Source organism: Dipodomys spectabilis, unplaced genomic scaffold, assembly GCF_019054845.1.
Source record: "Dipodomys spectabilis isolate Male_0828 unplaced genomic scaffold, ASM1905484v1 ptg000024l, whole genome shotgun sequence".
NCBI lineage: Eukaryota > Metazoa > Chordata > Mammalia > Rodentia > Heteromyidae > Dipodomys > Dipodomys spectabilis.
In genome coordinates, this window is record NW_024870701.1 from 7,604,896 (window position 1) to 7,619,574 (window position 14,679).

A 14,679-nucleotide genomic window follows, 5' to 3' on the forward strand; every position below is an offset into this window, starting at 1 on the left:
ATGATTTAACTATAATTAATTTTTACTAAAAGGAATAAGAAGGTATCTCAAATCATTAGAAGAAAAATTGTTTATTCAATAAATGTTTAAACAACTGGTTATCCATATATGGAAAAAGCTAATGCACTCAATTATATCATGTACAATAAACTTCAAAAATGACATAAATATGAGGAATACTTTTTATAAATTTGTAAGTTAGAGAGGTTGTAAGTCAGATTTTTTTTCTATATAACACCATGAAACTATAATACAATGAAAGACATAATAACCAAAGTTTAAAAATGAAGAGAGACCTGAAGCATAAAGGATCAGTATGTGCCTATAGAACCAGTTTTCTATACATTTATATCTGCATCTGAACGTGTATACATACAAATATGTGTATAATACATATTATATATATATAAAATATTGAAAGGAACATCAGAAAAAGTATTAACCAAGTATTTGGTATTATGTCCAACTTACAAATAAATCAAATAATCAAAATTACATGCAGAGATAACATGTTTTTAAAAATCTAACAATGCCAATAAATGGGTACTGTGGAGCACATTTCTTTAAGGGTGATACTTTTTTTCAGTGTTCATAACCTTATACTTAGCATATACAAAATGTACTGAATAGGAATATCCCAAAAACGTACAAAAAAATCTGACAGAAAATTCATGGAAACTGTTTTTATTACTCTTTGCAGTAGTAAAAAATTAAAGGAGGTGCAGGAATAGGGATCATTCAAGTTTTCTTTTTTAAAGGTAAGTATTAAAATGACATGGAATTTTTTCTTTAAAAATCAAAATATGGTGGCTATGTGAATAAAACAAGTTAAAAGAAGTGTGATTTTAAAAATTATTACAAAGAATGATAGATGTTCAGGGTACTTCTATTAATCTTTCATTTTATGAATGAGTTTAAATGAAAAAAGGCAACATTTCACAGAAGAATGTTTGCCTCAGTTTGTGTGATGGTATACAGAAAGAAAAGACTGGCCATGAACTGCTAAGTAAATACACTGGATTACTGGAACATAGAGGTTCATGATATCTTTTTCACTATTTTGATGTATGTTTAAAACTTACCCTACCAAGATTAAAGTCCAAACAATGTGCCACCTAAATAAAGCTACAGAACAATTCCAATATATTCTCAAACAATGAAACCAGCAAATGAGTATTTTAAAATGGTCTGTCAAAAGCCACTCTACTCTTTTCTTAGTAATCCTTTGCTCCTGGAATGGTATGTGATGGTAAGGTTATTTATTCATTAAAATACATTTTCGTTAAATAGGATTTTGGTTTTACAACATATAATCCATGGAAATGTCAAATTTGGTAGAAAGCTACTGGCAATAAGTTATTCTTCTAACTTGGTATCAAAGGAGTAAGGTAATTTTTGTCACCACCAATTAAAAACTTTTACAAAATAGGACTGTTATAAAACAATTAAACCTTGCAAATGCACTAGTCTCCAGGAACAAAGTCCTGGAGGAAATTCTGCTTATTAAAATTGCAATTTTAGTTTCCATTAAAAGGAGAATAAGACAACAGAAGATGGGTTGGCAAGACAAATTATTTCTTAATGTCAGCTGAGCTTGTTTCAAATGAGATAACGTATATATACCAGGTTGAGTTCAGTATAATTTTGTCTCCTCAACTCATTTATCTAATTCAGTCATCGTGATTATAGCCTCATGGACTTCATTTTCAGAGAAAGAATTCTGTAACAAACAATCTGCACAACATTCTGATTACTGAACAGTTAATTCTAATTAACTTGGGCATGGCAAGAGAATTTTGATAAAGTCCTCGAATACAAATACAGTCTGCTTATACTGGACTAACTTGTATAAAAACCCACGGCAGTCTCCAGGCAAAACAGGAAAGTCAAAGAGATCTAATTTAAAGAAACAAATGAGAAAATTAAAATCACAAATAATTTATTCTTCCGTTAGAGTTGATACAGTTTTAAATAGTAACAAAGTACACAATGGTGGAAAATTGGCACAGAACCTAAAAGCATTTCAAATCACAGTAAGGCTGTCCATGTTAAATCTGTTCAAACTTGCTGTCCATTTTCTATTGACCAAGTTGGAAAAAAAAATCTATTATGACCTTAAAACACACACACACTCTCGCTCTCATACACACAGAGACACTGAAATTCCTCTTTTGATTACAGTATGTTGAGAACAGTATGTTCTGCTTATTCAAATGTATGGCACCCCTTCTGTTTTGTTTCCAGTTAGAAGTGGAAAAAACCAATTCAATTATAAAGAATACATCTTATTCCCTGGGCACAACCAACTGTGATGAAAATAGGAACTTACCTTTGGGCTAGATGTTTTCAGATTATGCTTAAATAACTATGGTTGGAAATTTCTCAGTGCATGCTTTCCTGCTCAGTGCAATATCCCTAAATTGAGCTGAAACAATCAGGCATAGGCCAGTCTCAAATAATGATTAAATATGCTATGCTTACAAACAAAGAGACTAAACTTCAACCTCTATGCTTTATCCAAATAAACCTCCTCAACAAGAACTTTCCTAGACATCTGTTATATTATCCAATATGAAAAGGGAAAAAACATAAAAGCATTATTTCCAGTTGAAATTAAGGTTTGTAAAGTCTCTCAAGCTATTTTGTTATATAAACCAATTCTTTTAATGTTAAAAAATAAAATTACTGGATCAAGGTTGACTCTTCTTTGATATCATCTATAAAATGTCTTCATATAACTTACTAAGTTCCCTGATTATGTAAATAAGGTAAAATTAACACTTTCATTTTCAGTTATTGCTATTTTAGGAGATTACCACTTCCTTTACATGAAACCAAAAGATTCCTCAGATCCAACATAAAGTAATTCTTATTGCATCATATTTTAAAAGTTTTATAAACAATCTTTATAAAAAAGATTTTAATCCACAAAATTGGAAGGCTTAAAAAAAAAGTCATTTTACTCAAAAACTGTATCAAGTGCCCTTGATTATCTGATAGATAAAAGGAATTTGATTCTCCTCTACGAGAACATAATAGTGGACATATGGTGTGCTTTTGTCTTTTCCCTCACCTTTATCTTCATGGTAAACCATTTTGAGAGCAAAACAATCAAGCATCTACCACTCCAGTCCACATTAACAGGATTTCTGATGCTATCCAGTGCGTAGTGTACCGCTTTGCATATTTACCACATGAAATAAACATAATATACAAAATATTGCTGCTGTAAAAAGTGTACATTCCCTCCTCCCCCTACAAAAGAATCTGTGGAAAAGTATCAAATTCCCTTAACCTTCATAAACATACAAAGCTGTTCACACCTTTCAGTCTCTAACAGTCCATTTGAAACACAGTTCTGAAATCTCTGCAAATTATATCATTGTATTTTCTGTCCAATGTTGCCATCTAGAGTAGAAATGTGAAATCAGGAATATTTCTGAGCTACTAAAGCCTTTTACAACTAAACCACAAAGGCCATTTAGGGATGAAACAGCCATTTATCCACAAGGTTTTCCCCAAAACTAGATGGAATGGAAGGATGTCTTCACAGGGAGGCGTCCACAGTGCTGAGGTGACAATATGGCTACTAATAGATACTGGCTATTGGAATGTAAGTACTTTTCACTGCTGGTAATTTCCATACTGTCCCTAAAAGATAAAATTAGAAAACAGAATTAGATAATAGTTTGATTTAAATTATTTAAATAATTCATCATAAAATACACTATCTCCAACAAACAAAGCTCTTTATATACTACGTACAAATTATCGCTGTGATTTCTCCTGGTGTTATATTCAATTGCACATGGATTTCAACTTCCAAAATATACAAGGGACTAGCAAATGAGCCTAGAGTAATAATTACAGTGGAAATTTAAATACTTAGTGAACTCTACTGACTTTCCAATGATGAGAAATTCTATTTCTAAACTTTAATGTGGTATATAATTTGCATATAAATAACACAGTAGTGTGAGAATCTTGTGAAGGTGTAGTTTGCTATAATTATTATCAAAAAAGAACTTGAAAAATATTTGGGAAAAGTGACAAGTGAAGATGGAAAGTATTTGGGAGATGAATATAAAGAATCTTTTATCAAAACTGAAGAATTTAAGCCTTTCCCTTGGACCTCTCCCTCAGGCAAAAAAATGTCAGTACAAGTTTTCAGACAGGTGGCTGGGACATAATATCAAGGAAAGGTTTGTTTTGTTTTCAGTGAAGTTGAAGCACCCTAAGCTGACAGGGTTAGAAAACAAGAAATAAAGACACAAAACACACGAAGCAGCAAAATTCTATAAGTAAGGTATATAATGCTTGGTATCCATGTAGGAAGACTAGTTTTAGTGAGAAGCATTATATTTCCCTCTAAAAAATGAAGAAAATGAAATATAATAAGAATCTATAATTTAAAATTCCATAAATGTGTTTAGAACAGATTTTTATAAAAGCATCTATTTTCCAGTAACAGAGCCTATAATTACCATATAATTTCCTTTGATTAAATCTCCCCCTCAAAATCATCAATGTGACTCAAAATATTCTAGATTAGAAATACTTCTGTATCCTAAAAACAGTACACTGAAACCTTATATTTTCACGGAAGTAGACTTGGTAATCTGATTGTTACATATACATAACCAAATACTATATTACATTAATATAAAATTCCATAGATTTGTGTTTTATATGGCGACATTCTGCCAAATTTAAAAATCAATGATCATATTGAAGAATTTATGGTTAAAATGATGGGCTGGGAAGGTGGCTCAGTGGTAGAGTGCTTGCCTTGCATACACGAGGCCCTGGGTTCGATTCCTCAGCACCACATAAGCAGAAAAAAAAAAAGCTGGAAGTGGCACTGTGGCTCAAGTGGTAGAGTGCTAAACTTGAGCTGAAGGGCTGAGGGACAGCACCAGGACCAGAGTTCAGGCCCCACGATTGGACCAAAAAAAAAGTGTACACCTCATTGTTGCAATGGGTCAACCTGTGCTTGATAAGAAATGTACTCATTACCTTGCTCATGTAATTGTAACCCCTCTGTATGGTATTTTCGCAATAAAAAAACATTTAAAAATGATACAGTATTTGAGTTTGTTTTAAAATATTCTGCAAAGTGAAAAAAAGTAGTGTTGAGAGGTAGACAGAATAATGGCAAAATGAAGTTGTGTGATGGTACACACATTATACTAATCTCATTTTTGTATGTGCCTAAAGATTTCCATTAAATTTAAAATTAAAAATTAAGGTTCTTCTTTAGCATACTAAAGCTTATTACTTCATTTTACAGCACCTAAATACTGAAAAAACTTCTGACTAGAGTCTAAAACCTCTTTGAGACTCAGTTTCTTTACTTATAGCTGAACAGTAGCATCTAGCTGTCAATCGTAATTGCTTTTGTGTTAATGGATTAGTTCCCACCTAATATGCCTATTATAGTTCTTAAATAACAGAGGACATAAGGCTTTTAGAATTATGAGCCAACAGGGGGTCACATAGTATGCCTGTAGCCTCTGCTAAAGACAAAGAATTGTTAGAGTTGAAAAGTGAGACCTGGGTAACATGGTGAGATCCTAACTCAACACACACACACACACACACACACACACACACACACACACACACACACACACACACATCAGTGAGCCCTAACTCAACACACACACACACACACACACACACACACACACACACACACACACATCAGTGAGCCTCAATGCCGGAGGAAAACACTCGCTAGTGTATATTTAAAGTGAGATACTAATAATGAAAGAGAAGTACATATATTTTTAAAAAGGTGAAAGAAGAGAATGTAAAAGCTGAGCTTCTGTGCTACTGCAATGGAAGTAATCTCATCTACTATGTTATGAACTGCCTGAGGACAAAGGCAAGGTCTTAGCATTCTGATGCCCAAATTATTGAAGAATGCCCAATACATAAGCCTTCTCCAAAAATGTGTGCCAAAAAATTACATCCGAGCAATTATAAACATTTTCAGAATAAATTTAAAAAGATAAAAAGCAGATACTTAAGAAATGTAAGAAGTATAATTATAGAACGTAAGGTAAGTTCTATACAAGTTCAGAAAGGAAACGAATTCCATAAACTGAAATAATTAGAAAATAGTAAGATTTGGAAGACACAAAGTGAGAAAATCATACATAGGGAAGTGAAAAGAAAATACCTAATAATAAAAAGTATGACAGGAGACAAATCTTAAAGTAATACAGAATAAGAAATCTAGCTAATGTTAGTAATAGTTATCTCAACAACTAAGACCTGATCGTATATCAAATATTACACTAAATACTATCTGCTCTGCTATAGCATTTGCAGTATATATATCATCATTTTTTACCTGAAAATTAGGATACTCATTGCTTATGTAACTTGACCAGATACTTGCCACACTCCTAGAACGTGCTCATCACAACCAAGCCTACAAGATCTGTGTGTTTGAAACAATCTGATTAATTCTAGGGAGCTATAGGTTTCAATCTGGAGGTACCAGACAATTTCTAGTACTAACTTCCTTCACTTAACAGCATTCTTGACCTTAGGCAAAAAGTTACCTATCTTTCCTCAAATACCACTGACAAGTAAATATGAATACAACTCTACTTCAAAATGCTATTTGAAGCTAAGCACTAATGGCTCACACCTTTAGTCCTAGCTAACAGGATACTGAGATCTGAAGACTACAGTTTGAACATAGGCTGAGCAGGGAAGTCCATGAGTCTCTCCAATTAACCATTTTAAAAAAAAAAGCCAGAAATAGAGCTATGGCTCAAGTATAGAGCACCAGCCTTGAGAAAAAACAAAAAAAAAAAAAAAACAGGGAGAACAGACACACACCTGAGTTCAAGCCACAAGAGCAGCACAGAAAAATATTCTTTTGGAATTTTATAACCATAATAATGCTTTGCCAAGCTGGATAACAGTAGCTGATGCCTGCTACTCAGGAGGTTGAGATCTAAGGATCACGGTTCAAAGCCAGCCTGGGCAGAAAAGTCTTTTGTGACTCTTAGTTCCAATTACCTACCCCACCCCCCAAAAAAAAGCTGAAAGTGAAACTTTGGCTCAAGTAGTAGGGCACTAGCCTAAAGCACAAAAGCTCAGGGACAGAGCCTAGACCCTGAGTTCAAGACCCAGGACTGGTATAAAAAAAAATAATAATGGGCTGGGAAGGTGGCTCAGTGGTAGAGTGCTTGCCTTGCATGCCTGAGGCCCTGGGTTCGATTCCTCAGCACCACATAAGCAAAAAGAAAAAAGCCGGAAGTGGTGTTGTGGCTCAAGTGGTAGAGCGCTAGCCTTGAGCTGAAGAGCTGAGGGACAGTGCCCAGGACCAGAGTTCAGGCCCACAACTGGACCCAAAAAATATATATATAATAATAATAAATGCTTTACAGCCAGGTGTTGGTACCTCATGCTTGTAATGTTAACTACTTAAGAGGCTGAGATGCAAGAATCTCAGTTCAAAGGCAACCCAGGCAAACAAAATCAAAAGACATTCTAATCTCAAATTAATCAGCAAAAACCTAGAAGTGGTGGCATGGCTCAAATGTTAGAAAGCAAATCATTAGTATTAAAAAAAAAATTGAGAATGTGAGACCCGGAGTTCAACCTCAGCCACTGATACCTACTCAAACAAACAAAACTGCTTTGCAAACTACTCAAATACGTATTAATATAAATTCCAAAGCCCCCCATGGATTCCAAGAATACAAAATGTACTGCACTCCCAAAGTATTATTTTTATACATATATACCTATAATAAATTTTATTAAACATAATAAGAGATTAACAGCAGTAACAATGAAATACAATGATGATACTGTATACTATAATTATAGGATATACTATATTATATTCTATGTACAATTAAACTATACACTATTTATATACTATTAATATACTATTACAGGATATTCTACATAGCATATGTTAGCATATATTTTATATATGGTATATAACATTGTATACATAGTATATACTACTACAGTATATATAGTATAGTATATACTATAATATACATATTATATTAGATAATATATACTATACATTCCAATATAGAATATACTATAATAAAATATACTACCATAACTATATATAAAATTAATATATAAAAATTATATAACATACAAGGTCATTATTTATAATATACAATATAGTATAAGACCATATACATTACAATATATAAAAATTATAATATATAAACTATATAACAATATACTTCAGTTTTACTGAAGGTCTATTGAAAAGATTAGGACACGTATTATTTTCAAACGATAGCTGATTGTAAATTCAACTGCACAAAAACAGTTGTTCCTCTCAACACCATGGAGGAACACCATGGAGTTAGTGACCTGGGCAATCATGAACTCTTGTCACTTAGACTTTGCCATCTAGCTGAACTTCTTTGTAGTCTATTGAGTGAGTAAATCATTTTAACGCTCTAAGCCTCACTTTCTCTTTTATTCTTCAACCATTATAAAATTCCACTGACTAGAGTATCAAAAATTAAAAACAAAGTAAGAAGGTAGTATGAAAGACCCTGCTGCAATAAAAATACAGGCTAGTGATATAAACTAAGGTAACAAGAAGAGAAATCTATGGATTCAAGAGCTTTTCAAGAAGGAGACTCAAATAGATTTGTTTATTATTAGGTAAGAAGGATGAAGAAAGCAAAGGAAGAGAGAGGGAGGGAAGGATAAAGGAAAGGAAGAGTGTTGGTTGAGCTGTCTGAAACATCAGATACTAATTACACTGGATATTTTACCTTGGTGCCATCCTTTCTTTGATAAGGAATATAGAAAAAAACAAGCAGTTTGAGTGGAAAAAATACTATGAATTCTTTTTTATTACATACAATACAGCTAATTGAAATGTCCAATCAGCACCTGGTTTTTGGAAGAAAGACTTAGGCACAGACTTAGGAATTACTAACATAGTAAATTGAAAGTATGTCATAAAGAAGAAAATTGCTAGGCAAGAAAACTGAACAGTACGAACTATTTAAATTCTTTCATTCCTTTTATCCAATCAGTTAAAAGTCTTAACATTATTTCTTCACGGTAACTTTTCTAATGCTTGCAATCAATCACTCATATTTATGAAGCTGATTCAGTTACTTCCTTGTTTATTCACTAATAGTTAACTGACTATATTATTGCATTCTACTAGGTAATGGAGACTCAGCAGTAATAAAAACAAAATAATGCCTTTGAAGAACTTACTTCAGAAGTGGTGTATAATAATAAAGAATAACTAGTCTTAACAAATGGAGAGACGTACTGAGCTAGATAATTAAGGCACTTTTCTGCTCCAGATGGATTTACCCTCCAACTTCAAACATCCCCAAAACTACACAAAACAAATGCACTCAGAACACTGGACAGAAGCAATCAAGGAAAACAATCATTGAGACATAGAAAACAAATGCAGTAAGCCCTTTGGTTACTGGAGCTTACTGGCCTGAGAGTTTCCAGACTGCTGTACATGGAAGGGAATGGAGGCTGAATGTCTGCCAGAAGCTCTGAACGAAGGATATAAAAGTTTAGGGTGAGAAAAAGGTAAGTGTAGCTAATAGGACACAGCACCAGAGAAGAAAGATCTGTACACATAGAATTATGAAGATCTACAGAACCTTCCCTAAGTATTCAGCACACTGATATGCAAATGAACAAGAAAAATATCGAGAGCCAAAGAAAGACATACCCAAAAAGATTATGGGAATCAATACCTGGCACTCACATAGGCACAGAAATACAGCTTATACTGTCACCAGCCACAGTGAAAAGGCAATGGCAGAGTCTGACCTTAACAGGACAGTATGAGCCCAAAACTAAACATTGCTCTGGTTCTGTCAAAAAATAAAATCTCAGAAGAAATCCACAAAAGATCAAACTGTCTTTAATTGAGTAAATTGCATTCCAAAACAGAGTTGAAGAAAATTTCTAGGAATATAAATATATTCACCGTCCAACAAAGTAAATTTCATGTCTGGAAATTGAGTCAAAGATTATCGATTATCATCCATACAAAGAAAATATGGTCCTACAATGAGGGAAAAGGTCAATTAACCAAAATTGACCTGTAAATACACAAAAGCTAGAACTGGCTGAAAAGGATATCAAAAGTTAAGCTTTCATGTCATATGTTTAAAAATTTAAGGAGAAGCATAAAAGATACAAAAGATCCAAATCAAACTTCTACTAGAGATGAGAATTATTATTACCAAGATGAAATATATCTTAGAAAGAATTTTTTTAAATGAGACAATAAAAGAAAGCTATGGGGTAACTTTAAACAGTCATATATATATACACACACACACACACACACACACACACACACAATTAAAATTAAAAGGGAAAAACTTTTGGCTCAAAGTTTTCCAAATTTGATAGAGCTCTAAATGTAAGACTGCAGTGACAGCTGCACAACATTGTCAAAACACCAAAAAAAAAAAAAAGTGAATAGTAGAGTTAAAGAAATGAATTACATGACATATACATTATAATTCATAAAGCAGATTTTTTAAAAAAAGAAATCAAAATAAGGCAGAAAAATTGGAAAAAGAACAAAACCCAGAAAAAATAATCAAGATGATATATTTATGATATACTTATTATAATCATAATCATCTCATAGTGTAAAAAAAAAAATTAGAGATTGTCAGATTAGGGAGAAAAAAAGCCTAACAATTATTTAAGGCCTACTTGTAAAACAAAACTACTGAAAAGAAGGAAGATTAAACCAATCTAATACCAATATGAAGAAGCTTTATTATAATCAAAGTAGATTCCAGAGCAAACATTAGCAAGAATAAAATTTTAATATAGGTAAATGAATAAATGTATCAAGAAATCTTCAAAAGCTTACTTACCAAAACCCTTCAAAATGTAGTACCAAAATACATAAGCAAAGATGGGTCAAATAAAGATGGAAAGGAACAAACGTACTTAAAACCAGAGATCTATTAGCTCTTTCTCAATGATGGCTGAAAATCAGCTAAGACATAGAAGACTTGAACAATACTATTAACCCACTCTAAGTGATCAAGAATATACCCTTATTCTGAACCATAAAATGAGTCATACTAAAAACAAAACAATTCAAGTCATAAGTATGATCTATTAGAACTCTCATGTACTGTTAATAAAAATGTAAGATGGTAACTTTTTGGGAATAAAGTTTGACAATTTCTTAAGTAGCACACATACCGACCATATAATCTACTCCTAGGCATTTAGACAGAAAAATGAATAGACATGTGTATAGAAATCTGTACAAGACTGTTCATAGTACTTTATGTGTAAAAGTTACAGCTGGAAATCCAAATGTGTAAATTGTGAGACAATCATATAACAGAATACTAGTTAGCAATAAAGACTTATTAATAAATATAATATGAATATAAAATGCACAGAGTGAAAGAAACAAAAATATAGCATACTATACCACTTATTAAAATCCTGGACAGAATTTTGATCTGATAGCAGATCAGTACATTATCTAGGGCCAGGATATGGTAAGAGATTTTCAAAGGGCACAAGGCTATTTGCTTATTTTGGTTTTGATGATGTTTTTTCAGATGTAAAGTCAAACATATCAAAATTATCTATTTTACATGTAGTTTAAGTACATTAAACATCACAAAGCTTTTTTTTTTTTAGTTTTTTAATTTTTATTTTTATTTTTTGTGGACATACTGTACAGAGGGGTTACAATTACATGGGCAAGATAATGAGTACATTTCTTATCAAGCATTGCAGCCTCCTCCTTTGTTTCCCTTCACATCCCTTCCCAGTACAAAGCTTTTTTTAAAAAATACTATAAAGAAGGAGAAAGAGTAATACAATAGCAGTAAATAAGTTAAAGATGTGAGGAGAAAAATTGCTCGATATGGAAAAGAAAGAGCATATAGCTCAAAGTGATGGAAACATTGCTAAAGCAGCAACTGCCTGTGCTGTAACATAGAGTTGGGTGGCATGAATGGAGGTGCAAACAAATCAGGTATGTTCTGGTGGGTAAATAGAGGTTTGCTGATTTTCAGTGAGATTGAAGTCACCAAGGGTTTTTAGACAAAGAGATGGCATAAGATACTATTTTTATCAGATCATTCTGGGCTCTATGTGGAGAATATTCTCTTGAAGAAAAGGATGAAATCAGGAAAACAAGAAGAAAGATACTACAGTAATCCAAAAGAATAGCTGTTGCAATTGTGACTTGGGTAAGAGAAGATTATAGAAACTGGCTAGATATTGGATATTTTGAAGGAAGACATGATAAGATTCGTTAATCATTTGGATATTTGATTTGAAAAAGAGTCATGGATGACTCCAACTTTTCAGCCTGAGGAACCAGAATATAAGTGCTGGTTACAACAGTTAATACAGAAGCATCTTGGTAAGATTTTTCTAATTTTCCTTAAACTACCAATGTAATTAAATAGTATTGAGTGCAGTAATCTGCTTTGGTTTTCCACTGTGTCCTGCATCTTCAAAGATGAGCAAACTACTTTGCCTAAAATGAAGAAAACAGTAGGAGATGTGGGGAGGGGGGAGTGAGCGAGGGAGAGGTGGGAAGAGATACAGTGGGAGAACAACAAAGAGGAGGAGGTAATACTTGACAAGAAATATACTCATTACCTTACTCATGTAACCGTACCCTCTCTGTACAGTGTCTTTACGATAAAATTTAAAAAAAATCAGTAGGTACTAGTGTTGGAGGGCAAAGATAAGGTAGAAAGATAGATCAATGTGCAGAGACTACTGCACCAGAGTAACTAACATTATCGTCCAGTGCAGAAAGAAGCATGGCTGGCAACTACTAACAACATGAATCTTAATCCACAGTATAGTCCCAAATTCTTGAGAACATGAAAGAGTAGAATAAGTATGATGTAAAAAGACATATATTAAACATGTATACCAAGTGCCAACCAGTTCAAGACATTTCACCTTGCTTGAAACAATGTCAAGATAAATGACATCAAATATGGGCTGCAAGAGTTGCCTCTGAATCTAATCCTAACGTCACTTTCCAGTCTTGACTCTCCTGCCATATCCTTCTGTCTTACTGAACAATATACCTTAATACTAGGCTTTTGTAAGTGCTTTTCTTCCTCAGTAGAATCTCCTTTTCTTTTCCAAGTCTACCTAGCTAATACTCAGGCTTGGAGTCACTAATTCTACATGCAAAAGATTTCAAGGAATGGAACATTTTTTCTATATCTGAGATCGAAGCTCCTTCCATAGATCTTTACCATACTATATCACTGGTTTGCTTGTCTGACCCCATCTAGATTTAAAGTCACAAAGGGAAAATCAATGTATTTTCATTTCCAATATATCCCACTTTTAGCACAGTACTTAGCATCAGTTTATGTGCTGCAAACTTAGTCCATAGTATGACAATGTTAAGAGAAAGTGGAACTTTTAAGAGATCAAGTATAGCTCATAAGAGGTAGAGTTTAGAGAAGGAAGGAAGGAAGGAAGGAAGGAAGGAAGGAAGGAAGGAAGGAAGGAAGGAAGGAAGGAAGGAAGGAAGGAAGGAAGGAAGGAGGGGAGGGAAGGAGGGAGGGAGGGAGGGAGGGAGGGAGGACGGGAGGGAGGCTGGGAGGGAGGGAAGGAGGGGAACGAATGATAGATTAATGAAAATCTTAGGTTAATTCTCACAAGAATGGGATGTTATATGGGAGGAGTCTGATACCTCCTTTGAATTCTTCTCGGCCACTATCACACTCTCTGCCATCTGCCAGACACCCTCAACAGACTTAAGGAGCTATCAGCATCATGTACCCAAGTCTCCAGAACTGTAACCTAAATAAAACATCTTAAAAAGTACTCAGCCTCAGATATTGTTACAGCAATGTAAAATGGACAAAAAATAAGTCATTGTGAATTTGAGGTGAGAACAAAATAATAGAGTGAAAGAGAAGCTAAAGACTTTTAAGAATGAGAAATGAAGATGTGCCAAATAGACCAAGGTAATTGGTCTAAAAGTCTGTCTGGTAGAAAACAGATTACCCAGCATATGTGGAAAAGTAACAAGTGCTTGTTAAAACATGAAAAAAAATACTTCTACCTCATACTTTGATTTTATTTTTATTTTATTTTTTTATTTTTGCATGGTTTTTTTAAATATACTGAGCTTACCCCTTCTATTTAAGCCTCTTACATGCTGTGGATCTGTATGTAAGAAGGAAGAATCAGTAAAAAAAAGAGTTACAGACTTGAGAGAGGGTTGCAGAAGGAATCCCTATACCTCAAACCTTAAGTTACAGCATGTTGTTCCTCACATTAAAGCATCTACACTGGGCTGGGAGCCCTAGTTCCAAACTAAAGACAGTTCCATACACTAAGTATCTTAAATGGAGATCAGAATGTCCTCACTGGAAATTCACTAGACCAACCTGAAGTCAATATAAAGATATTACAAAAAAAAAATCACTTCCACACTAAGTCATTGTTTAAGGAATGCATTATGACATCCGTTATACAAAGACTATGGCATAGAGTATAGATTGAGTCTGAATCATGTAATGAAAAAAGAAAACTGCATTCAATAGAATATTATCTAAGAATGAGACTTACTTCTACACATTTGAAAATATTTGAAAGGAGAAAAAATGTAACAAGGGAAAAAATCTGAGGTAGTAGACTTCATGGAAG

The 14,679-nt window shown here is 33.4% G+C and overlaps 1 protein-coding gene across 2 annotated transcripts in view; it reads right to left on the reverse strand.

Annotated features, from left to right (window-relative positions):
* Positions 1-1,922: 1,922 nt before the first annotated feature.
* Ss18 (SS18 subunit of BAF chromatin remodeling complex) overlaps positions 1,923-14,679 on the reverse strand; it is a 54,861-nt gene continuing 42,104 nt past the window's right edge. For both annotated transcript variants that reach the window (XM_042674976.1, XM_042674975.1), the window contains one exon: positions 1,923-3,651. In XM_042674976.1, coding sequence (XP_042530910.1) covers positions 3,625-3,651 — 27 coding nt within the window. In that variant the 3' untranslated portion in view covers positions 1,923-3,624. The remainder of the gene's footprint in view (positions 3,652-14,679) is intronic.